Source organism: Micromys minutus (genome assembly GCF_963924665.1).
Source record: "Micromys minutus genome assembly, chromosome: 10".
Taxonomy (NCBI): Eukaryota; Metazoa; Chordata; class Mammalia; order Rodentia; family Muridae; genus Micromys; species Micromys minutus.
This window is the reverse complement of record NC_137979.1, coordinates 51734789-51761016: the sequence shown is the minus strand read 5'-3', so window position 1 is coordinate 51761016 and position 26228 is coordinate 51734789. Positions and strand designations below refer to the sequence as shown.

The 26228-nt window shown below is 37.4% G+C and overlaps 1 protein-coding gene across 1 annotated transcript in view; it reads right to left on the bottom strand.

Moving 5' to 3' along the window:
• Positions 1-26228, bottom strand: part of TANC2 (tetratricopeptide repeat, ankyrin repeat and coiled-coil containing 2) — a gene marked incomplete at both ends in the record, with an annotated part of 236840 nt that overhangs the window by 140923 nt on the left and 69689 nt on the right. Inside the window, 2 exons of the mRNA XM_080922462.1 lie at positions 1720-1906; positions 6490-6638. Of these exons, the coding sequence (XP_080778588.1) occupies positions 1720-1906; positions 6490-6638 (336 nt within the window). The remainder of the gene's footprint in view (positions 1-1719; positions 1907-6489; positions 6639-26228) is intronic.

Below are 26228 nucleotides of genomic sequence, written 5' to 3'. Positions count from 1 at the left end.
ATGTCTGTCCAGGATCTTCTAGGTTTCATAGTCTCTGTTGAGAAATCGGGTGTGATTCTGATTGGTCTGCCTTTATATTTTACATGACCTTTTCCCCTTACTGCTTTTAGTACTCTTTCTTTGTTTTGAACACTTGGTGTTTTGACTATTATGTGTCGGGAGGAATTTCTTTTCTGGTCCACTCTATTTGGAGTTCGGTAGGCTTCTTTTATGCTTATGGTCATCTTATTCTTATGGGTAGGGAAGATTTCTTCTATGATTCTATTGAAGATATTTACTGTGCCTCTTAGTTGATATTCTTTGCCCTCTTCTATTCCTATTATCCTTAGGTTTGGTCTTCTCATTGTATCCTGGATCTCCTGGACATTTTGCGTTAGGAGCTTTTTGGTTTTTGCATCTTCTCTGAATGCTTTGTCTATGTTTTCAATGTTGTCTTCAGCCCCCAAGATTCTCCCTTCCATCTCTGGTAGTCTGTTGGAGATGCTTGCATCTGTGACTCCTGATTCATTTTTTAGGTTTTCTATCTCCAGGATTGTCTCTTTTAGCGTTTTTTTTTTTTTTTTTTTTTTTTTTTTTTTTTTTTTTTTGTGTCTATTTCCATTTTCAATTCCTTCATCTCTTTTGTTGTGTTTTCCTGTAATTTTTTGAGTTCTCTGCGTGATTTTCCTCTTTCCTCTTTAAAAGCTATTTATTTATGGCTGTCCTCCTGTGCTTGTTTAAGGGAGTCATTCATGCTCTTCTCTAAGATCTCCATCATCATCTTGAGGTTTGATTTCAGGTCTGAGTCTTTTTTTTTCTGGAATGTTTGGCAATTCACTGCTCTCTGTTGTGGGAGAGCTGGGGTCTGATGTTGCCAGGTTGTCTTGGTTTCCATTGCTTAAGTTCTTTCATTTTTCTCTTGCCATCTTGTTGTCTGTGGTTATACGTGGGCTTGTTGTCAGTGACTGGCACTTGTCTCTCCTGTGGATCTGAGGGCCCGTGGGCTCAGAAAGAAAATTGCTTCTGAGTGTTTGGCTTTTTGTGGGCGAGCAGTGAGTTCTGGTGGCAGGTACTCAGTTGTCTTTGTGGGCTCAGGTGGGGGAGCTATTATGAAGCTGCTCTGGGAGCTTAGCCCTTTGCCCACTGGTCCTGAATACTATTGGTGGGGATCTGGTTCTTTCTCCAGGCCAAAATGGACCTTTTCCAGCCAGTACAGTACTTTCTGCTCACTGAGAACTCAAGGTATGCCCTCCCTGGGTCTTTGTGTCAGGTTCACTTCTAGTCCAGGTGTAAAATCGCCCTTGGAGCTAATATTCCAGAACTGCCTTCCCCAGGCAGATCATGATTCTCTCTGACACAGTCCTGGGCACTGTCTCTAAGCACTCTCTGTGCTCTGGGTACTCACTGCACAACCTCACTAGGTCTGTACCCCAGGTTACCTGCTAGTCTAGGTGGAAGAGCTCCTTGGAGTCAGGTCTGTCAGCACAGCCTTTCTGGGCAGATCTGGATACTCTCTTACTATGAGCCAGAAAGGAACTTTTGCCACAAGCACCACTGCCAAGCACTCTCTGTGTTCTGGGTGCTCATGCAGCAGGCCACCCCCCCCAGACCTCAACTTCAGCATTTTAAAATGAACAAGTTTACATACATATCTCAAGATATATCTCTCAAAATCTTACACTTGTATAATTATTTTTAAGAGGAATTAAATATACCAAATGATTATTATAGAAAGCTTACCAATGATGCCACTGTCTCTGCTTTCTAGGGTGGAGGTGGGGCTGGTGACTGCCCCATAGCTGCAGTCCTTGGCAGCTGCATTTGTACTGACTGGTGGGAGTGTAGAGCAGGGACTGCTGGCTGGTGGAGAGGCAGTGCTGCTAGTCAAGGTGGAGCAGGGACTTATTCGCTGGGTGATTGCTGAAGTCTGAAAATAAAGTCAGTACAGAAATAGATAAACTGATCAGCTGTTAAAATGTATCTCTAGGCCAAATAGTAATATGATTTAAAAAATTAAATAATCACCATGTGGCCTTTACAACTGTTTACACTGGCTTTGTTTTTGCTTTTGAGGATGAAATTTAAAAGCTTAACAAGAACAGAGACCTGTGGCTAGTTTTTCTGCTTAAGATATTACCAGTGACTTTACATTTCCTGTCACTAACAGAATTTTTTCAAGCACAGGTGCTATTTCCAGTCAATGAACCTCTTCAGAAGGCTTGAAACTTTGTCTTGTTAAAGACCTTTGGCTAGGAAAAAAATACCTTTGCACTTGAGAATAAAAACAGTTCTTAATGAAAAGAAGGGTCTTTTTGATACATAGGCTATGAGTGCAGATCATAATATCTTATTCTATAAGTTCTTTTAATGACACAGAGTAAACAATGTTTATTTAACACAACAGAAATATCTTATAAAAGGTGATTATGTGCAAAGATAAGTTTCTATCTTGACTAATTCTTATGCCTGAGATGACCACCTGTTCAGGTCTCTGGTTAGATGGGAACTGACCTCCGCACAGAAAGAAGACAAACTTCGAACTACTGTCCGTGTGCCTCCCTCACCGCCCAGGCTCCCCTATTACATGAGTGCACTGTTGTGCTCAGCTTTCCCTAGTAACTTTTTAAATATGAAAAAATTTAAAATTACCAAAAACGGTTGGTAGTAATATATTCTGGTTTGTCAAACTAATGAAAGATCTATTTTTTTTTTTTCAGCTCTTTCTACCCAAATAAATTACTGATACAGTGAATAAAGGTACTTTTTGGTCAGTATCTAAAGTAATTTTATTCTTATAAAAGTCATAAGTGATCAAACACAAGATTACTTGAAGAAGCACTAATGATGAATTAACATGTTTAAATAGTAAATCTAAAATTTTAAAAATTTATTTACAACCCAGCCACTGCCCTTCCCTCCTGGCCCCCCTCACACAGTTCTTTATCTCATTTCTCCTCCCTCCGCACCCAGAGGATGTCTTTCAACTTCTTTACATATACTCTCCATCAATAGTCTCTCTGTTGAAACGAAGAATCTACATTTAATAACTTGAGAATGTGTTGATTATTAATTAAGAATATTAACAATCTTCAACTAACTCAATGAGGATTTCTAGACAAAAACTCTTCTGTTTAATTATCTATGCTCAATCTGTGTTGAATTTCAATTTCAGTACTGTATGTGATTGTAAGTGATACATCTGACTTGAACAAAAGCAACAATCTGATTAAGTTATAGCTGAATAAATCCTTTTTAATCATGTTAATAATACAAAGATTTTTTTTCCTTACAATGAAATAAGCCATCAAAATTTATGAGGTAAAATTCTCCTACTACATAGGATTTCTCCAGAGAAAAAAGGAGTTTCAATTTATTTGTGACCTCTGATTTTTATAAAATATTATTAATCACTAGAGCAATGGCTTTTAAGTGGGCAGCAGCAGAATCACTTACAAACACATTTAAAAAAGACAGACAGACAAGCTCCAACAAAGCCAACAGATATTGACTCCTACACCACCTCAACCTAAAATAGCAACATACTTTTTTTTTTTTTTAATTTTTAAAGAGCCGGGTGTTTATTTCCCTCACATGTAGGATGGTTCGAAAGTACAACACTAAGAGCTACAGCACAGGAAGAAAGTAACATCCCTGGCCTCTTTAAGAGGATCTTGGCCTTGGTGCACACTGAAAAGGGAAAAGAAGGTGATTTCACTCTTTTGCCCTTTCTGACAGGAAGCCTCCTTGATGATACTCTAACAACATTCTAACCATTGTAGTGAGTGGTAAGGGACGTGGGCTGGCCCCAACTATTAAAAGAATACTTTTACCCTTCTTGCACTTAATTTATATTGCTTGTGGGCTAATAAAATGAACTGCGCTTGGGTATTTTATATTGGATATGTCTATACCGATCATACACTGAAACGAAGTTTTATTTGGGGATGAGTCCATGGTTAACAACCCACTTCTGTTTGTACACAAGATCCCCATTCTTGGCTTTGTCAACAGACAATATATCATATACACACCATGATCTATGTGAATGTTAGCCCCAAACGCATGACTATTATAGTATTCTCTGCAAAATAAAGCAAGTATCATAGAAAACATGCTTTTCAAAGTCTTGAAGGTAAAAGTAAAAATCATAAGTTGTTTAGAAACTCAAAAACTTTACAAGGCTTAGGAATTAAGACAGCCCTTACATTTATATATGGAGGGTAGTGAACAAGACACAAATATTATTTTCCATGCTGCAGGACAAAATAGATATCTAATTAAGCTATTCCAATCCTTCAAGCTTTTAGCAGTTTTTCAATTGTCCTTAACATTCCCCACTGGAAGCAAACTGAAGTTCCCAATCTGGATCTTTTAAAAGGTTCTACACAGACACAGTGAGTGGCACAGTGTAAAGCCCTTGCTATGCAAGCCTGACACCCTTAGTCTGATCCCTGGAACCCACATGACAGGAAGAGAAAGTTGTTCTCTGACTTTCCTACACATCCACCACTTCACATGGCTTCTTCACACATGTGCTTTAATATAAACATGTATAGCATGGACATTCACACATTTGCACAATTATAATAGTTGAAAATACAGGCAAACTTAAGATGGAGCTCCTAAGATTCATCCTAACATGTTAGGAACTGCTGAGATAAGAAAAAGTTATTAGTTAAATATCCATTCAGCAACTGTTCTTTAACAAATGAAGGAGGGACACTAACTTGCCTGTTAAGATTCTGTCACCAGAGTCCTGGTCTAGGACATCTTCCTGCATTTAATGCAGATGAAAGTTACCAAACATCATGTCCTCCTAGTTCTTAATAATCTTCCTAGACTAAAAACTTCAGTGCTCAATAGAGCCACTTTTTGTGTGGTTCCTAGACAGTTAAAAATGTTATATTCCAAGAAGCTATGATTGTCATCATTATTTTTATGTTTATACATTTCCATTTATTTCTTAATGCAGCTAAACCACCCATATGCACTTAATAAGAAAGAAATGTGAAACAGGGCCAGGGATATGGCTGAGCAAGGAAAGGCTCTTGCTGCCAAGCCTGATAATCAGAGTTTGATTCCTGGAACCCACAAAGTAAAAGAAAAAAACTGACTCCCACAAGTTGTCCTCTGACCTCCATATACATGCCATGGTATACTGCTATACATCCACAAATAAATAAATGTAATAGTAATAAATAATATAAAAATAAAATACAGAATAGGAAGGCAATGAGACAATTTCCCTAAATCATAGTCTTGTATATTTTCCACCCTGATTTCCCTGCATGTTACTTTTTTATTTCTATGGCACTTTTAGCTTTCAAAGTACAATGGCCAGAATAATCCTGTTACCCTGTAGGCCTTCTTTTCTTTCTTGGTGGGGAGATAAAAAATTAATCTAGGGCCTTTTATTTGCTGAGCAAGCACTCTATCACAAGCTATTCCACAGCCTCATTCTTTAGAGTTTTATTTGGAGACATGGCCTTACGAGTATATTTAAATGTAAGGCACAGTCTACATATTTGTGACTTAACTTGAAGTCACAGTGACATAAAGAATCTCAAAAGCAAGATGAGAAAATTTATCATCTTTTAAGAAATGCAACTTTGTAGAAAAAAAATCACTTGAGTATAAGAAAAGGGAAGGGTATCATGACAGTGGTCATTATTAGGACAGTCACTCGCTACCTCAACATAAATATCAAGAAATAAAAAGTACTTGGTGGTTAGCTCAGTGGTAAAGCACTTGCCTAGGAAGCACAGGGCCTGAGGTTTGGTTCCCAGAACAAGAGTAGTAGGTCAAGCCATTTCCCTAGTACAGTATTTCACTGTAAGGCACTGTTTAGGTTTCTTTCTATTACTGGTGAAGACCATGACTAAAAGCAACTTGGGGAGGAAAGTGCTTATTTAAGCCTACAGTTACCTTGAGCTATATACTATAACTTAATTATTTTTCATCCTAACAAAACAATTTAAGGTTTTTTCCCCCAATTTTCTGGATTCAAAGGCTGTTGAGAAGGATACTATTTAATAATATAGCATTGGGTATGCTTACCTTTTAGCTGTCATTTTCAAGTTATCTTATAATCAATTCTACTGCGGTAAAAATAACTGGTAGTTTTTGAAACTAGTTGAGATCTGCTCTAGTCTTAGCAGTTCGTTAATCTGGCAATAATCCACAAAGAGCTGCAATAGTGTAGACTCTTTCTTCAGTGTGGACTCTAATAGTGTAGATTCTAATAGTGTAGACTAATTCTTCAGTGTGGTGCTAATCCCTCACCTGGGTGGTTTGTTATTTATAATTTTTTTTTGTTTTTTCTGCATATAAACCACAAATAAGAGTGTCTATGAAAAACTAAACTATATCCTAGGCCTCAAATTGAATTCTGAGAATTGATTTGATTCCTTCCAGAATAAGCGCACACCCACACACAATGCTATCTTTCCTTCCTGCTATAAAATGCTGATTCCCACTGTGTCACCAAGTTGACTCTGCATCATCACTTACCTGATTTTCATCCTGTACCTCCATGCTGTACTGGTCACCTGGTTGTACTTCTGTGACTTTCTCTCCAAGCAGGAAACCCAGACGAGTCATGAGTGTGTTTGCTGCCTCATCTACAGATGGAGGGGGGCCAAGTTCCTGTTCCACATCACCTGAAGCAGGAAGACAGCAAACATGAATCTTAAAAACAAAATGGCTAAGTTCTATTATTGTTCTTATAATCAGTTTGGTTTCTCTTTAGTTTTCACATTCTAAATTCAAAATTACAACATTCCAGTCTATCAGCCGATTTTTAAAACTTCTGTGTGGGTGCATGCACACTCCCGTGTGTAGAAGCCAGAGGTAAGCCTCATGTGTTTTCCTCAGGAACTTTCTACCTTGTTTTTGAGATTAGCATCTCTCACTGGTACCTGGGACTGCTGACTAGGCAGGACTGTGCAGTCAGATCTCTGTCTCCACCTCCCTGGAACTGGGATTACAATCAATCAAGTACAATAAATCAAAAAGGCCATGCCAGGTTTTTAGTGGGTATGAGATTGAACTTGGAGTATCCTGCATACAGGGCATTTTAATAACTGTGTTATCTCCTCAGCCATTGATTTTCCCCCCACTTTTAAAGATTTTAATTTTCATACACAATCTAATGAGATTATTTTCAACTTATTTACAGGAAATACTTGAATTTAAATGTTTTTGTAGCATGCTGAACAGAAAAAGGTCCCTGTTTTTTGGCCAGTAGCTTTTACACACAGTCTTACTCTTGGGGTCTACATTTTAGCCACAACAGATACTTTACTGTATTTCTTGACATTGTTTTGATTCCCTTTCTCAGTTTTCCTTCCAGAATCCCCCTATCCCATCCCCCCCCCTCCTCCACACCCCCACACTCCCTCGTGCCTCTCTGCCCTGGCATTCCCCTACACCGGAGCATCCTCTCATTGATGCCCAATAAGGCCATTATCTGCTACATATGTGGCTGGAGCCATGGGTCCCTCCATGTGTACTCTTTAGTTGGTGGTTTAGTCCCTGGGAGCTCTGGGGGGGGGGGGGTCTGGTTGGTTGATACTGTTGTTCTTCCTATGGGGTTGCAAACCCCTTCAGCTCCTTCAGTCCTTTCTCCATCTTCTTTATTGGGGACCCCATTCTTCTGAAGTAATTTTAACTTTGATGAAGTTTCAAAATAGTACAAAGAACTTTTCCCCCTATAACTTACAGATTTCTGCTCATCCCCCAAGGCCATTTATTTTCTACAAGTTATCTCTTGATAACTCACAGGCCAGGACAGAAATCAGGATCCTAACCCTTCACATTACTACGACCTTTACCCCAGGTTGAACTCATGCTTGAGTCCGAGGTTGGTGCCATGATTTAGAGCAGAAGGAGCTATTTCAGGCTTACATAACTCAGCCATCAGTTCCATCTTAAAAACTGAAACAGTTCTTTAGTGTTAGTTGTCATCATCTGGACTCTTATAAGGCATATAATTTAGTTTTAGTACACCGTTTCTCAATTTAGGATATTCATTTTTGGGCAGAAATATCAAAAAAGTATTGCTGTGTTACTTGGATTACTCAGTTATGCCACTGTCTAACCAGGTTTTTCTATTTTAATATTATACTGTCTCACTTTGTATTTAATAAGTATTCTGATGGAAAACTTAATTTACATAAAATGTTCCATTTCTTAGTATACTTTATGGTGAACAACTATGGGATTTTCTTTAGGCTGTATTTAGGTGCTATAGTTCATTGTTCTTATGTGCATACAGTGTTGTGTGGCCACAGACACTATCCACTTTTAGAACTTTTCACTGTCCTCATGAAATACAGTTCTGCTAAACAGTGATGTTCTCTGTCCTCCCCCTTTCCTAGCCCCAGTGACTGCCATTCTACCTGCTTCCTTGGTCTAGTTGCCAATTCCAGGCACCTTTTAAAACAGAATCATACAGCAGTTTGTTCTTCGGGGTCTGGCTTATACAATTAGCATAATGGGTTCAAGGTTCATGCAGTAACATGTATCAGAATGTCATTCCTTTTTAATGGAATAGTATCAATTAATTCATCTGTTGTTGGCATCTGGGCAGTTGTTCCAGTTTTTGCTACAGTGAATAATACCTATAAATAGTGGTGTATAAATAAATACTTGTCTAACTCTTATTCAATAAATGTTTGCTATTTTTGAGTATTAATGTTTCCTGGTTTAATTAATTACTGTCCTTGTTCTCAAATAGTGATTTTCTCCATCTGTTTCATTAATTCTTATTTTACACAATGGGTTGTAATTAGTTATTATCAGTATTTATTTAGTTCAAATTGTTTTAGATTTAGCTACAGTAAACAATGGCTCTTATGGCTTTTTTAACATACTCTTGCCATGTTTTGGACAGTTCTATGGCATACGACTTTTAAGACTCATTTAGTATTCTCCCAGTCTCAGCTATGGAGTTAAGACAATCTCTTTAAAAGCTTTTGTTCTTCTTAGAGATATAAGGCATTTACACAAAGAGCTATATATTAGGTATGACAATTGTTACTGGGATATCACTCCCCCTAGGATTTGTTCAGTGAACTATTAGGTCCTATTCATATTTACAAATATTTGCAATGTCGTATTTGCATACACACACACACATACACACACACACACACACACACCAACACACATACACTTCTCAGTGAGTTCTCTAATTCTAACTCCCTAGGGTTGGTCCAAAAGAAAAGTTCTCTTCCTACAATATTAAGAAAGTAGGCCTCTATTCGTGGTCTCTTCTCCCCACATGTAACACTTTTCACTGCTACCGTGGTGACCTTGTACACAAATATTCTTCTATTGGTTGTCTTCCTACTCTCAGCTAGAAAGCCTCATCACCACGCCTTCTTCCTCCAACCAAAATTGAGATAAAATTCATATACTGTAAATCTTACCTCATTGAAAATATATACTTCAACTTATTCATAAAGTTATACAACCATCACCACAACCTAATTTTAGAATATCTTTACCACTTCAAAAGGAAACCCTGGCTCATTTTCCCCCTGAAATTTAGTTCCTTAAAATTCCTGATCTCTGGCATTCATTTTACCCTCTTGCTTAAAGAATGTCACATTCTTTCCATATGATTAGCTTTCTGGCATTTCAGTGGCTGCCAACTATAAAAACTGATCTTTCCAATCTCTTCCACTGAGAGATGTTAAACAGAATTAGTGTTTTCCCCTTAGACTACTCACTCTTTAAGATGGTTTTTAAAAAATCATTAAAAAATGAGCCAGGGAGCTCACAATGATCCACTATAAATGAGACATAAAAAAACCTTAATGAGATGTTTACATAAGTCAGTTTTTTCAAGTTTTAAGTCCAGGTGTACTTAATCCCACTTTGTAAGAAGCCATTATCACACAGATCCTATAGACTATTTCATTTACACAATGGTGTACTACTCAGCTATTAGAAACAATGACTTTATGAAATTCCTAGGCAAGCTGATGGAACTAGAAAAATATCCTGAGTGAGGTAACCCTCACAAAAGAACACACATGATATGCAGTCACTAATAAGCAGGTATTAGCCCCAAAAGCTCTGGAATACCCAAGAAGCAATTCACAGATCTTATGAAGCTCAAAAAGAAGGAAGGCCAGAATGTGGATGCCTCACTCCATCTTAAAAGAGAGGAAAAGAAAAAAACAAAACACTCACAGAAGGAAATACAGGAACAAATAGAGGAGCAGGGACTAAAGAAAAGATCATTCAGAGGCTGCCTCATCTGGGGATCCACCCCATATGCAGCCACCAAACTCAAACACTACTGCTTATGCCAAGAAGTGCTACTGGCAGGAGCCTGATATGAATGCCTCCTTAGAGGCTCTTCCAGAGTCATACAGATAAGGTTGAGCATGCTTGCAGCTAACCATTAGACTGAACATGGGGACCCCAATGAAGGAGCTAGAGAAAGGACAGAAGGAGCTGAAAGGATTTATTTGAAGCCCCATGGGAAGAACAACATTATCAACCAACCAAACCCTCCAGAACTCTCAGGGACTAAAACACCAACCAATGAGCACACATGGAAAGACGCATGGCTTCAGATGTATATGTAGCAGAAGATAGCATTGTCTGGCATCAATGGGAGAAGAGGCCTTTGGTTCAGTGAAGGCGTGTTTTCCCAGTGTAGGGAAATGCCAAGGCACTGAGGTGGAGAGGGTGGTTGGGAGAGGAAGCACCTTTATGGAAGCAAGTGGAAGGGAAGGGAGATGGGAGTGTGTGTGAGGGGGATAACATTTGAAATGTAAATATAGAAAATATTCAATAAAAATTTAATTAAAAACAAAACAAAAAAGAATATTTTAGAATGCATCATTTTATATCTTTTTAACACAACAATCATTAGCTATAGTGTCACATGGTTTGTCACCAAAACACAAAAGCTTTTTATAATTTTTGATACTCAATATTACACATTTAAACACTTCAAATGCTAAGAAAAGAAAGACTTTGATTTTTACCATTCACTTTCCCATTCATTGTGACTTCCCTCCTAAAGTCGCAAGTTGGATCATCAGACAGGAATGCATATATATTTTTGTATGCTAGTACTAAACAAAGTCCTATCCATGGAAAACTACATAGAATAGTCACTGAATTCATGCCAGATACTCTATTTTACTTTCAATGGGTACCACAAATAAATTTCTCTGCAACAGAAAAAAATAGGTAGAATTATTCTTATGCTATAAATATGTGTTTATGTAGTATTATACTTGCCAAATGACTGAAAGCTTAATTACTGAGTAAATAAAATTATAAAACTGTTCTCCTTCATCTCACAATCTCTTTTCTTTGCTATATATTAAATGAATTCTCAATTTTTTATCATAAATTATGACTTTCTAGGTATTTAAGAGCCCTGTTTCACTTTCTCCTAAAAAAATTAATTAGCAAATACCAAATATTTTCTATAAATAAATTTTTTTCTTACAACTTTATTAAAAAAAACAGGTACATGTATAGATTTTTAAAGGCATAAAACTATATGAATATATTTTTGTCAGTAGTTGATTTTTTTAAAGGTTTGATAGTATGCATTGAAATCTTACTAGTAACAATGAGCATAAAGTACATGTAAAACAAAACGTAACATGGAAATAGTCAAAGTTTTCTTGGTGTGTAAAGATTAAACATAATGATTTTCAAATACCAAAAATTGCTACAAGGCTATCTTCTTAGCTCTTGAGTTATTAATGATTTAAGGTCTAGGTGTACCCATAGATAAATTTTAATGCTAGGCTGTACCAGAATTTACAAAACATGCAAGAGATGTGGAAACTAAAGGATCACTATATAATCTGTTTATCTGGTGTGTGTGTGTGTGTGTGTGTGTGTGCGTGTGTGTGTGTGTGTGTGTGTGTGTGTGTGTGTGTGTGTGTGTAATTCTTCAGAAGCCACTCACCTTGCTGAAACCAGTTCTCTCACTGGGATCTGTGGCTCCCTGACTATGGTAGGCTGACTGGTCAAAGCTTCCAGAATCTACCTGTCTCTGCCTTTCCAATGCTGAAATGACAAATGTGTCCCCTCATGCTAGTGACTGAATTAGGGTGTTCATGTTTGCCTGATAAGAACTTTCCTGACATCTTTCCAGTCCCCCTGTGATCTGCTCTTTATCAATCAGTTATATATGTTATAGCCCCCAGCAGTACACTCATTTACATTTCTGAGTAATAATGTATTATTTGCATGTACCACTTTCTTTTCACATTCACACATTGAAATACAACTGGGTTGTTTCCAGGTTTTGGGTATGAATGCTCATATACAGGATATATGTATAAAAAATTCCATGTCTTTATGATAAGGATTCTACTGTAACTAAAAAATGTAATAATGAACTTGGACTATGATTAAACAAGAAGGCTGGAAGATTGCTAGAAATCCATGTGAGGCGCCCCTGCCCTGCCTGATCCAGGGACCAGGAACCCAGCATTGGGACCTCTGTTCCCACCCAGTGGCTTTGGGGCACAGAACAGGGCTCGGACCATCTGCTACCTGGACCAGTGGAGATCCAGGGACAGAGGAAAAACAGGTACAAGGGAAAAACAAGATGGCAAGAGGAAAGCAAAAGAGAATATCCCAAGGAAACGAAGACAACCTGGCAACACCAGTGCCCAGCTCTCCCATCAAAGCAAACATTGGAATGCCAAACACCCCAGAAAAAGAAGATGCAGACCTAAAATCATACCTCAAGATGATGATAGAGATCCTTAAACAAGAACGGGAGGAAAAGCAAAAAGAATCAGAAGCTTTTAAAAAGGAAACAAGAAAATCACTCAAAGAAATCAAAGAACTAGAGGAAAACAGAACCAAAGAGATGAAGGAATGGAAGAAGAAATTTAAAACGGAAATGGACACAATAAAGAAAACACTAAAAGAGATAACCCTAGAGGTAGAACACCTAAAAAAGAAATCAGTAGTCACAACAGCAAGCATTTCCAATAGACTACAAGAGATGGAAGAGAGAATCTCGGGGGCCAAAGACAACACTGTAAACATAGACAAAACAGCCAGAGAAGATGCAAAAACCAAAAAGCACCTAACCCAAAATGTCAAGGAGATCCAGGACACAATGAGAAGACCAAACCTAAGGATAATAGGAATAGAAGAGGGAGAAGAATATCAACTAAGAGGCACAGTAAATATCTTCAACAAAATTGTAGAAGAAAACTTCCCTACCCTTAAGAATGAGATGACCATGAGCATAAAAGAAGCCTACAGAACTCCAAATAGGTTGGACCAAAAAAAAAAATTCCTCCCGACACATAATAGTCAAAACACCAAGTGCACAAAGCAAAGAAAAAATACTAAAAGCAGTAAGGGGAAAAGGTCATGTAAGATATGAAGGCAGACCAATCAGAATCACACCTGATTTCTTAACAGAGACTATGAAAGCTAGAAGAGCCTGGACAGACATCATGCACACCCTAAGAGAGCACAAGTGCCAGCCCAAGCTGCTATACCCAGCAAAATTATCAATCACCATAGATGGAGAGATGAAGATATTTCAAGACAAATCTAAATTTACACAATATCTGACCACAAACCAGAACTACAACGAATTGTAGGTGGAATACCCAATACAATGAGGGGAACTACATCCTAGTAAAAACAAGAAAACTCCTAAGCAAGAAAACCAAAAGAAGAAAGAGACACAGACACAACTCAACCTACAAAAGCAATAATAGCAGGAAACAGAAACCACTATTCCTTGATATCTATTAACATAAATGGTCTCAACTCCCCAATAAAGAGATATAGGCTATCAGACTGGATACATAAACAAAATCCAGCATTTTGCTGCATACAGGAAACTCATCTCAGAGACAAAGATAGACACTATCTCAGAGTAAAAGGTTGGGAAAAAAACTTCCAAGCAAACAACTCCAAGAAGCAAGCTGGAGTGGCTATTCTAATATTAAATAAAGTAAATTTCCAACCAAAAGTTATCAAAAAAGATAAAGAAGGACACTTTTTTACTCATTACAGGGGAAATCTGTCAAGAGGAACTCTAAATCCTTAACATATATGCTCCAAATACAAAAGCACCCACATTCATAAAAGAAACCCTACTAAAGCTCAAAAAATACATTTCACCCCACACAATAATAGTGGGAGACTTTAATACCCCATTCTCACCAATGGACAGATCATGGAAACAGAAACTGAACAAGGACACTGTAAAACTAGCAGAGACTATCAACCAACTGGAATTAATAGATATCTACAGAACATATCATCCTAAAGTAAAAGAATACACCTTCTTCTCAGCACCCCATGGCACCTTCTCGAAAACTGACCACATAATTGGACACAGAACGAGCCTCAATCGATATAAGAAGATTGAAATACTCCCATGCATCTTCTCAGATCACCATGGTCTAAGGCTGGTCTTTAACAACAACAAAGACAACAAAAAGCCTACATACACATGGAAGCTAAACAACGCTCTGTTAAACTATAGCAGGGTCAAAGAAGAAATAAAGAAAGAAATTAAGGATTTTCTAGAATTCAATGAAAACGAAAACACAACAAACCCAAACCTATGGGATGCAATAAAAGCAGTACTGAGAGGAAAACTCATAGTCCTGAGCGCCTCCAAAAAGAAACTGGAGAGCATACATCAGCAACTTGACAGCACACCTAAAAGCTCTAGAACAAAAGGAAGCAGATACACCCAAGAGGAGTAAGCAGCAAGAAATAATCAAAATTAGGGCAGAAATAGACCAAATAGAAACAAAAAGAACCATTGAAAAAAAATCAACAAAACCAAGAGCTGGTTCTTTGAGAAAATCAACAAGATAGAAAAACCCCTAGCCAGAATAACTAGAGCGCAAAGAGAGAGTATACAAATTAACAAAATCAGAAAGGAAAGTGGAGACATAACAACTGAAACTGAGGAAATTCAAGAAATCATCAGATCCTACTACAAAAGCCTATACTCCACAAAGTTGGAAAATCTGGAAGAAATGGATGAATTCCTAGACAGATACAAGATCCTAAAGTTAAACCAGGACCAGGTAAACCATCCAAATAATCCCATAACACCTAAAGAAATAGAAGAAGTCATCAAAAGCCTCCCAACCAAAAAAAGCCCAGGTCCAGACAGGTTCAGTGCAGAATTTTATCAGACGTTTATTGCAGACATAACACCAATACTCTCCAAACTATTACACAAGATAGAATCAGATGGGATACTACCTAACTCATTTTTTGAGGTCACAATAACCCTCGTTCCTAAACCACACAAAGACCCTACAAGGAAAGAGAACTTCAGACCAATCTCACTTATGAACATTGATGCAAAAATACTCAACAAAATCCTTGCAAACCGAATCCAAGAACACATCAAAACGATCATTCACCATGACCAAGTAGGCTTCATCCCTGGGATGCAGGGATGGTTTAATATAAGGAAATCCATCAATGTAATCCACCATATAAACAAACTCAAAGAACAAAATCACATGGTCATCTCACTAGATGCTGAGAAAGCATTTGACAAAATTCAACACCCCTTCATGTTAAAAGTCCTGGAAAGAACAGGAATCCAAGGTCTATACCTAAATATAATAAAATATACAGCAAAGCAACAGCCAACATCAAACTTAACGGTGGGAAACTTGAAGCAATCCCACTAAAATCAGGGACTGAACAAGGCTACCTATTCAACATAGTAATGGAAGTCCTGGCTGGAGCAATTAGACAGCAAAAGGAGATCAAAGGGATACAAATAGGAAAGGAAGAAGTAAAAACATCCCTGTTTGCAGCTGACATGATAGTGTACTTAAGTGACCCCACAAATTCCACCAGAGAACTACAGCTGATAAACAAGTTCAGCAAAGTGACTGGATACAAAATTAACTCAAACAAATCAGTAGCATTCCTATATTCACAGGACAAACATGTGGAGAAAGAAATTAGGGAAAAGATACCCTTCACAATAGTCACAAAAATTATGAAATACCTTGCTGTGACTCTAACTAAGCAAGTGAAGGACCTGTATGACAAGAATTTCAAACCTCTAAAGAAGAAAATCGAGGAAGATCTCAGAAAATGGAAAGATCTCCCATGCTCATGGATTGGAAGGATCAACATTGTAAAAATGGCCATTCTACCAAAAGCAATCTACAGATTCAGTACAATACCCATCAAAATTCCAACCCAGTTCTTCATTGAGTTGGAAAGACCAATGTGCAATTTCATCTGGAATAACAAAAGACCTAGAATAGTGAAATCCATCCTCAACAACAAGAAAACATCTGCGGGAATCACTATCCCTGACCTCAAGCTATATTACAAGGCAATTGTGCTGAAAACTGCATGGTACTGGTATAGAAATAGGCACGTGGATCAATGGAATAATATAGAAGATCCAGAAATGAGCCGTCACGTATATGGTCACCTGATTTTTGACAAAGGAGCTGTAAACATTCAATGGAAAAAGGACAGTCTATTCAACAAATGGTGCTGGTCCAACTGGCACTCAGCATGCAAAAGAATGAAAATAGACCCTTTCTTATTTCCTTGTACAAAGCTCAAGTGTAAGTGGATCAAAGATCTCCACATTAAACCAGATACACTGAAACTATTAGATGAGAAAGTAGGGAAAACCTTAGAACATATAGGCACAGGAGAAAATTTTCTGAACAAAACACCAATGGCTCAAGCTCTAAGGTCAAAGATTAACAAATGGGACTTAATGAGATTGCAAAGTTTCTGTAAGGCTAAAGACATTGCCAAGAAAACAAAACAGCAGCCAACAGAATGGGAAAAGATCTTTACCAACTCCATATCAGATAGAGGCCTAATATCCAAGGTATACAAAGAACTCAAAAAGCTAGACACCAGAGAATCAAACAATCCTATTAAAAAATGGGGTACAGAGCTAAACAAAACGTTCTCAATTGAGGAACATCGAATGGCTTAGAAACATCTAAGGAAGTGCTGGACATCCTTAGCCATCAGGGAAATGCAAATCAAAACAACCCTGAGATTCCACCTCACACCAGTCAGATTGGCCAAGATCCAAAACTCAGATGACAGCAGATGCTGGCAAGGTTGCGGAGAAAGAGGAACACTTCTCCACTGTTGGTGGGGTTGTAAACTGATACAACCACTCTGGAAATCAGTCTGGCCATTCCTCATAAAATTGGACATAGTACTACCTGAAGATCCAGCCATTCCATTTCTGGGCATATACCCCAGAGAAACTCCAATATACAACAAAGATACATAGACCACAATGTTCATAGCAGCTCTATCTATAATAGCCAGAAGCTGGAAAGAACTCAGATGTCCTTCAGTAGATGAGTGGATACAAAAATTGTGATACATTTACACTATGGAGTACTACTCAGCCATCAGAAACAATGACTTAACCAAATTCTTAAGAATATGGTTGCATCTAGAGAATATCATTCTGAGTGAGATAACCCAGTCACAAAAGAACAGACATAATATTCCGTCACTGATATTGGGATGCTAACCCCAGAAGCTCGGACTGCCCCAGAGGGCTTAGGATTCCTTGGAAATGGAGATACAGACGTTTGGAAGCTTCTGGATGAGGGTACTTGGAACCAAACTGGCAAGAGCCAATTCAGAAGTTCCTAACTTCTCCAGACCCCAAATCGCCTTAATAAACAAAAAATATTAACAACAAAAAGATTATCTGGCAAAGTAAAGTTTACTAATAAGACACAAAGGGGGAAAAGGCAAACTACACAGTGGCTAAAGGCAATTTGGCAGCACATATACTAATGTTGAAATGATTCAAAGATCAGCATCTTCTCTGTGCAAGGATGACATACAAATTTATGAAGCATTTCATATTTTTAAATAACATCCAAATTAAAAAAAGATAACTGCAATCCATATAACCAACAGATGCCCGTGTCCGGAAAATAAATACCTGTGCCCCAAATAAATGAGAAAATCCAACAAAAATAAAAAAAAAAATGGTTTCCATTTGCCTGTTCCCTTGTACCTCCCATTACACAAATATAGTTTTAAATTTGTAACATTGTAGAATATCTGTACTTTAGTATCTTACTAGCAAAAATTAAAAAAAAAAAATTGACATGTAGCAGACAGTCACAGAATTCTTCATATAGACAAAACCTGATATCAACCATCTACAACGGACAATGAAATAAGACAGTAATAAAAAAAATCTTACATAGTATTAAGAATACTATTTGTATAAAGCTAAAAAGACAATGGGATAGAAGGTGTTGGAGTGGTAAGGCCATTTGGAAGCATGAGGAAAGTGTCTAAATACAAGCATAGAGAATGAATAAAGCTCTGTATCTCAAGTCTTATGGCACATTTATAGGGATGTATGCCCTTCGTAAGATTTCAGGCAAAGAATTAGATTTAGATGTTTTCAGCATTTATAGTACATCATATTTAACAAACACAAACAATGAATTAAGGACAAAAGACACTGCTTTTCAGAGTAAAAGAATATTTTTTATTTTGAAGAAAGAAGTGGAACTTAAGAAAAAGGAATTACTATATATTTCAAATTTGATTTTATTTAAGTTGTTCAAATGAAGGATATTAATTAAGCATCAACAAATTTAATACCCTAAAAGTCTAGATCTTCTGTTTAAAGGTCATGTATTAAAGATTTAAAGGAAATTATATACAAAATGTGTTGATTAGAATAGACCATTAGAGTTCTGAGAAATGCCTCACTCATTTGGTATGAGGTATGAAGTCTAAGTCTGGATGAGCTTTTGAGAGATACACTTAAATCGCAGCACTGCATAAAACTTTTCCAGTTGTATTCTGGATCTGATTATCTCTCCTAACTTCAGGGAAACTTGACATAAAATGTAATCCTATCTCCTTCAAAAACTAAAAATAATGTTTTTTTGTAAGCATAATGTTATTGTGCACTGTGTGAAGTTTACCCTTGTATTACTCACATGCTAGTTTTCTATCCCACTACCTAGTTTCAGTCCAGACACAGCATTGTAATGTTTAAGCTAAAAAATGCCTGTGTCAAGTTTGTGTAAACAATGCTCACCATTTATCTTCTGTCTTGTCAATAACAGCTGGAAAAGCCAATAACTAGGCAACAGAGAGAATAGGGCAGGAAGGAAGCCAGGGGAGGAAGAGAAGTATTCATGATGAGAAAGGTGTCTTGGAGAAACATCATGGGAGATCACACCTAAAGCCCAGAGAGCCAGACCAATATAAAAATGCAACTCCTTTGGAGATCTGGGTTGGGAAGTAGCCAGATTGGATTAGAGGATTAGAAGAGAATCATAATGCCCAGTTACTGTGCTTTTAAATTTCAAATAAATCTTGGTTTTTCTGTATCATTATTGGGAACTACTTAGGATAAAGAAAAACAGATGCAAGATTAATTACTGTGTATATTTGTAATAATAATTGTTGCAGCTTTTAGATAGCATTTTTCCTACTGGGTATCAAACACATTCAATACTCTTCTAATGTTACAAAGTCACCTTTTCATACTTTTCTGGGAATTACAGGCCAAGGTATATGAGAACTATTTTACAAATAAGGCAGTCCTCAAAAGCACAGAGAAAAAAACAAACAAAAATTATTTTGGGAGACCGTAAGGATGAAGATGGAAAGGGATTTAGGAGAAGGCGTATCTAAAATTAATAGTTTGATTTTTAACAGCAGACTTAAGGGAAAGGAGCAGAGAGAATAATTTTCAGATTCAAATTCTGCTTGATTTTCCAATTCAACACAAATATCAAACTTGGTCATAAAACTGACTAAATGCAGAATATTTCATGTTTGAAAAAGTTCTGTTTACTTCTAAACAATACTGTATTACTGGTAGCATTAACAGCATTAACCCTAATGTTTATTAAACCACTACTATGTGATAAATTCCTATGTGTATAAAATATATTAAATAACTTAATCTTCATAATATTCCATTTCTCAGATAGAAAACCTGGCAAAGATAAAGTTCTTGGCTGCTCAGGGATATGAATCAGTTAAACAACTATTAATATTTTAAATAAGGCTGCCTAGCTTAATAGTCCATTTTATTATGTTAAGATAATGATTTTAAAAAAAAAACAAGTATGTGATTAGAAGTATTTAGTGGTTTGAAACTGGGTGTTTTTATGTAGCCCTGGCTACCCTACAAGTCTCATCAATCCCCATTTCAGCTTTTCAAGTGATGAATCACAAGTATGCAGCATTATACCTGCTCCTGTTATTATGTATTTCTTTCTAACACAATGCACTAGAGTTATCTGATAATAGACAATGTAGGAAAATACTCAATAATTTAAAAACACCATTTTTACTGAGACCTTCTGATGTCCAGCACTGGGTTAGGTATTAGATATGCACTTATGAAATATGGGTACAGTTCCTATAGCCAAATTCACTTTCATGGGAGAAATAAAATGCAATTTAATTAAATCACAGCAAATTAAGTTCTGTGATAAATATAACACAGGAAAAAAATCAGCTGCTGCAAAAATGCTAGTGACTATTCTAGAAGACATTTTATGAGCTTTACTTTTGAAAATACCAATTCTCTACTTAGCAGGTTAATAGCACCTGCAAAAAGTACCTTCTGTTTCAAGTGGTCAATGCCCAGGGAGAAAATCATGATTACTCTCACAAAAGCAAATACCTAATAACAAATTATTTAAATCTCTAATTCATATTTTTAACATTGTGGTCTACATACAAATATTGAAACACTATGTCCCAGTTTTCTTTTTTTAATTCTCAATGTTTTCTAGCATTTTCAATGCTAGGTTATTTACACAATCCATTCATAGCAAACTATGGTTTCTCATCTACTTAAATATAATGGTTCATTGTGCTAATATTAAGTGAATTTATGTGTTCTTTCTAACAAGGGTAGAAAAAAGTGATTATCTTGTCCCAGATACCAAAGCAAAATTGATTATATTTCCATTTCTTAGATCTTTTATTTAGCAGTTTGCGCATGTATACAAATTTATTTCTTATATGTAATAAGTTGGAATATATGTTATTAAACACAATCTAATTCTATTTATTTTTATTTATTTACTTTACATCCTGATCACAGAATCCCTTCCTTCCTCTCCTCCCAGTCCCTCCCTTCTGCCCTCCCCACATCCATCCCTCCATTCTTCTCAGAGAAAGGGAGGCCCCATGGACATCAACCAGCTTTGGCTTATCAAACTGCAGTAATACTGGGCACATCTTCTATTGAGGCTAGATGAGGCGGCCCAGTTATTGGAAAGGAATCCAAAGGCAGACAATGTAGTCAGAGACTCCTACTCCCCTTTTAGGAGTCCCACATGAAGATCCAGCTGCACAACTGTTACCCTTGTGCAGGGGGGCCCAGGTCTGTCCTATGCATGCTCCCTGGTTGGCAGTTCAGTCTCTATGAGTCCCTATGGGCCCAGGAGAGTTGATTCTGTAGGTTTTCTTGTGGTGTCCTTTAACCTGCTGGCTTCTTCCCATTTCTTAGTTCTCGAATGATTACCTGAAGTTTTTTTCATTTAGAATACTGGAAGTGAGTAACTCCCAGCAAGTGTTGAAAAGGTGGAGAGCTTTTCTTGTGTTTTTGTAAAAATAGCTCCTCATTACATGAAGCACTGCTCATCAGGGATCAAGAATGAAAGCCACGGCCTCCAGTGCCTCCTCAATCACAGAGCAGATGGTATTAAAGCACCCCCCCACCCCACCCACATTCAGTTTCCTTGGCCATAATTAAAGCTGAGGCAGAGGAATGAACAGAGGAAGAGTGACAACTAAGGACACATTCATGGAGACAGTCTAAATTTAAACTTTTCTTCAAGAGCGTCTTTGGCTCAGGCACATGGCTTTGCTTAGGTAATGGCATCATGAACCTGTGCGGTGTAGATGGACTCCTCTTGTGTTCTTAAAAGTCACCAAGAAACAGACAGTTTCTCTGATTGATGCATTTCATTCTCAGTCTCAGAATAAATCTAGATGTCAATCCAATCGAAACCCTACAGCTATCTAGCCAACCCATGTCCCAGACAAAAGCCACTGAACCAACACCTTAGGAGTTAGATTATATATGACAAATACTTAGAAATGTAAATATAAACAGAATAAAAATCTTTTTGTTGGCCTCTGATTACTACAAATCTTTCAGCAAAAACTCGATGTACAAATTTTAGAAAATGCGTAGGTGTGTCAAGCCTGAATGAAAAAGTACTAATATTCCATGGTTTACCATCCCGGAGCTTAGCATATAGTGTATGGCTTATTTGTCTCAGTTATACTAAGAATCTTGCAATATGAAAGAAAAATATTTATTTTAATATCAATTTTACAAATAACATCTCAGTATGTAAGCTAGGCTAACCCCAAATGCACATACAATATGACCCAGATGAGTTTCAAACTTGCAATACCCTTGCTTCAGCTTCCTGAAGGCTGGAATTATAGGAGTATATTCAGATTTTAAAAAATATTTATTTATTTATTGAGGGGTATATGTAAACGTTAGAATACTACACAGCTAATAGGTAGAAGAGTCAGAAATGAAACCCAGATCCGACTTGAGGACTTAGCTCAGCATAGCCCTTGGTTCAATTCCCAGTATCTGTGTCTCCTGCAAAAAAACAAACCAAAACCAAACCAAAACAAAAAACCATGTTAAATCCTAACTTTAAAGCCTGAGTTCTTACTCACTAACATATGTGGCACGAGTACAGGCCATTAAAGTGCCATGTGATCCTCAGCAGAGTTAGGATCTGATAGCTGTAGCACCCTTCACCAATTCCACCATTCTGAATAATCTCATCTTCCTCGTGGGCTAGTAATAGTATAGTTTGGTGTTTTCTCCTGGATACTTTTTCTATCTACTCATATATCTATATGAATGTATAATTTTTAAAATTATAGAAGTGTCATGTTATACCTAATGTTGCTATGACAGGAAACTGAGACACAGATACATTACTCAACATGTTCTTAAGCTATGACTAGTAAGGGAGAAATTAGAATTACAATACACTGACACTTGATTAACTAAAAAATCATGTAGGCTGTTTGTCTCCCTAAGTCTTAAATATTTCTGCTTATTTAGAAAATATTTAAAAGTTGTATACCATATTTCAGAGTTATCACTGTAATATATTAATTAACATTTCAGAGCATTCAGTGTGAGCCAACCATTCTGGTAAATGTTTTGAGCATAATTATCTGATTTTAAACTATTACCTCTATTTTTATAGATGAAAAAACTGAGGCTTAGGGAAGAATTAAGAAACTTGCTAAAAAAAAAAAAAACCCACAGAAATAAACCATAAACAGAGAAGCAATAAAGTCTTCTTTCTTACTTGGAGAAGTGTTCTATTGAAATGATTGACATAGTTGGTTACCTCATTTCAGAAAAATAAATTACAACCCTGTCACATATTAAAATAAAACTTTCAAGACAGGAGGGGCGGTGCACACCTTTGATCCCTGCACTTTGGAGGCAGAGGCTGGCAGATCTGAGTCTAAGGCCAGTCTGATCTACATGTGAGTTCCAGGACAGCCAGGGTTACACATGGAATACTATTTCAGATATTAAAAAGAAAGACATCATGAATTTTGCAGGTAAATGAACAGGACTTGAATATTATTCTAATGAGGTAACCTGGTCTCCAAAGGGCATGCATGGTATGAACTCACTTATAAGTGAATATTAGCCATAAAATACAGAACAAGTATGTTACACTCTAAAAACCCAAAGAAGCTAAACAAGAAGGAAGGCCAAAGGGAGGATGCTTGAATCTCACCTAGAAGGAAGAATAAAACAGTCATAAGAGGCAGATGGAGGGAGGGAACTGGATGAGAGAGAGGACAGGGAGGGAATGGAGGGGGTTCAGAATCAGGTGTGTGGAGGGACAGAGGAGATGGCAGAAGGCTGTAAGAATAAACGGACATCTGCAACTGATGGGGATGGGGTGGTGGAGGGCATCTCCAGGACATGACAGAGACCTGGAATAAGGGAGACTCCCAAGAATCGATGGGGTGTGGCCTTAGCTGTGGCTCACAGCCTTGGGGATATGCAACCTGAAGAGGCCACATCCTGTATCTAGGAAGGAATCCTAGTGGAACAATAGGGTTACCAACCCACCCACAAAACTTTTGACTCCAAATTTATTTTATCTACAAGAAATGCAAGGATGGGGATGGAACATAGACTGGGGTCTTGGCCAGCCAATAACCAGCCAACTTGAGACCCATCCCATGGACAAGCACCAATCTCTGATACTATTAATGCTACTCTGTTAACCTTGGAGACAGGAGTCTAGCATGGCTGTCCTCTGAGGAGCTCCACCCAGCAGCTGATTCAGACAAATATAGACACCCACAACCAAACGGTGGATAAAATTTGGGTATCTTATGAAAGAGTTGGGGGGAAGGGGAGTGGGCCCTAAAGGGTATATGAACTCTATAGGAAGACCAAGAGTCAACTAACTTGTACCCTTTGGGCACTCAGAGACGGAACCACCAACCAAAGAGCATACACAAGCTGGACCTATGCCTCCCCACACATATGTAGCAGGTGTATAGCTTGGTCTTCATGCGGGTCTTGGATGACTGCAATGGGGACTATCCCAAAAACTGATGTCTGTCCATGCCGTATGTTCTTATAGCTGGGCTGCCTTGTCTAGCCTTACAGAGACTTGAAGTACCAGGGTGGGCAGATACCCAGGGAGGACCTCACCCTCTCAGAGGAGAAGAGGGAATGGGAGGATTGTGGGAGGGGCTAACCAGGAGGAGGGTCAGTGAGCAGGGTGTAAAGTGAATAAACAAATAAATAACAAAAAAGGAAAAATCTATTTTTTAATGTATGAATAATATAGTATGTTTACAGGATGCATATGATAAGGTTAGAGGGCAATGTGTTTCTGGACTATATGATATTTACTTTAAAAACTAAGCAATAAATGCTGCTTATGGACACTGTACAAATCACTCATATGTCCTAGGTCTTAGTTTGCCTACTATGAAACAATTACCTAACAGTTCTCTGAGCATCCCTCACTCTGGTAGTTTAGTTACAGGAAGACTATAAATTATGTCCATGGCTGCAAAGGCATAACCAAAGTATACTATTTACTTACACATTTCCTTATTTTGTGTATATGACAAATGTAATTTGAGAAATTATAAAACTTAGATACTCAAGACTCTAGGACTATCTAGATTGAAGCATTCGATTTATTAGAAAGACATTCTGGATCAACTGGTACACCATAAAGCAGTTTCCTTGGACTGTAGACTAATATATCCTTTCAGATATAGAACAATGAAAAAAAAAAAAACACAAGTATAGAGATGTCAGGTACAGCTGAGAAAAAAAAAAAAGTGTATGTCCTTATTTCAGACACAAAGAATCTATTCCTCTGGTTTAAAATGCATAGAAACATTGCCAATTATTCCCGAGAGGTCAAGAATAATCCAATACGGTACCATTTGGAAGCAGTCTACAACAGACTTTATACCAAGTGGTTTTTAAAGTATGACACATCTCCCAACAGCTTTTCTATCGATTTGTTAAGAATTTGTAAAGAAATGAAAATATTTAATCTATCTCAGACCACTGAATCAGAAATTATAGGGGTCGACCCAAGCAATCTGTATTTGGGCAAGGTCTTGTAATTCTGAAATGTGTCAAGATATAAGAAAAAGTGTTCTAACCTTTAGTTTCAACTGTTGCTTCCATGAGACACAGTTCCCTTAACTGTATTATTAATACAAATATAAAATAGCATGTATTCCTTGTTCTGTTAGCAGATCTTACATTAAAAATTACAAAACCCATGGATTTGTAACTCGTTTTGTAGAAGCAGGCCACCAGTAGACATGCTAATAAGAGAAAAATGCAGGCAAATGTACTACACATGCTAGGAGGAAAAATAAGTTCCAAATGCCCAGTGATGTCACTGTGCTTACAGACCTTCACAGAAAGGAGAAGTGATGTGGGCAATTTAGGACAGTGATTTTTTTTTTTAAAAAAGATAAATAAATGTTCTTTCAGAAGAATAAATGGAATTCTGAAATGGAGTTCATCTAGGCATGGGATCAACCTTGATTGTTGATCTTCCTTTTGCTCTATTCCTTTGAATAGTCACTCTTCCTTGCTGAGGTTCCCTGGGAGTGGACTACTAAAAACTGAGTTCCTTTTGTCGGACAATCTATCTTTAGGCAGATAATGCAACGTCAGA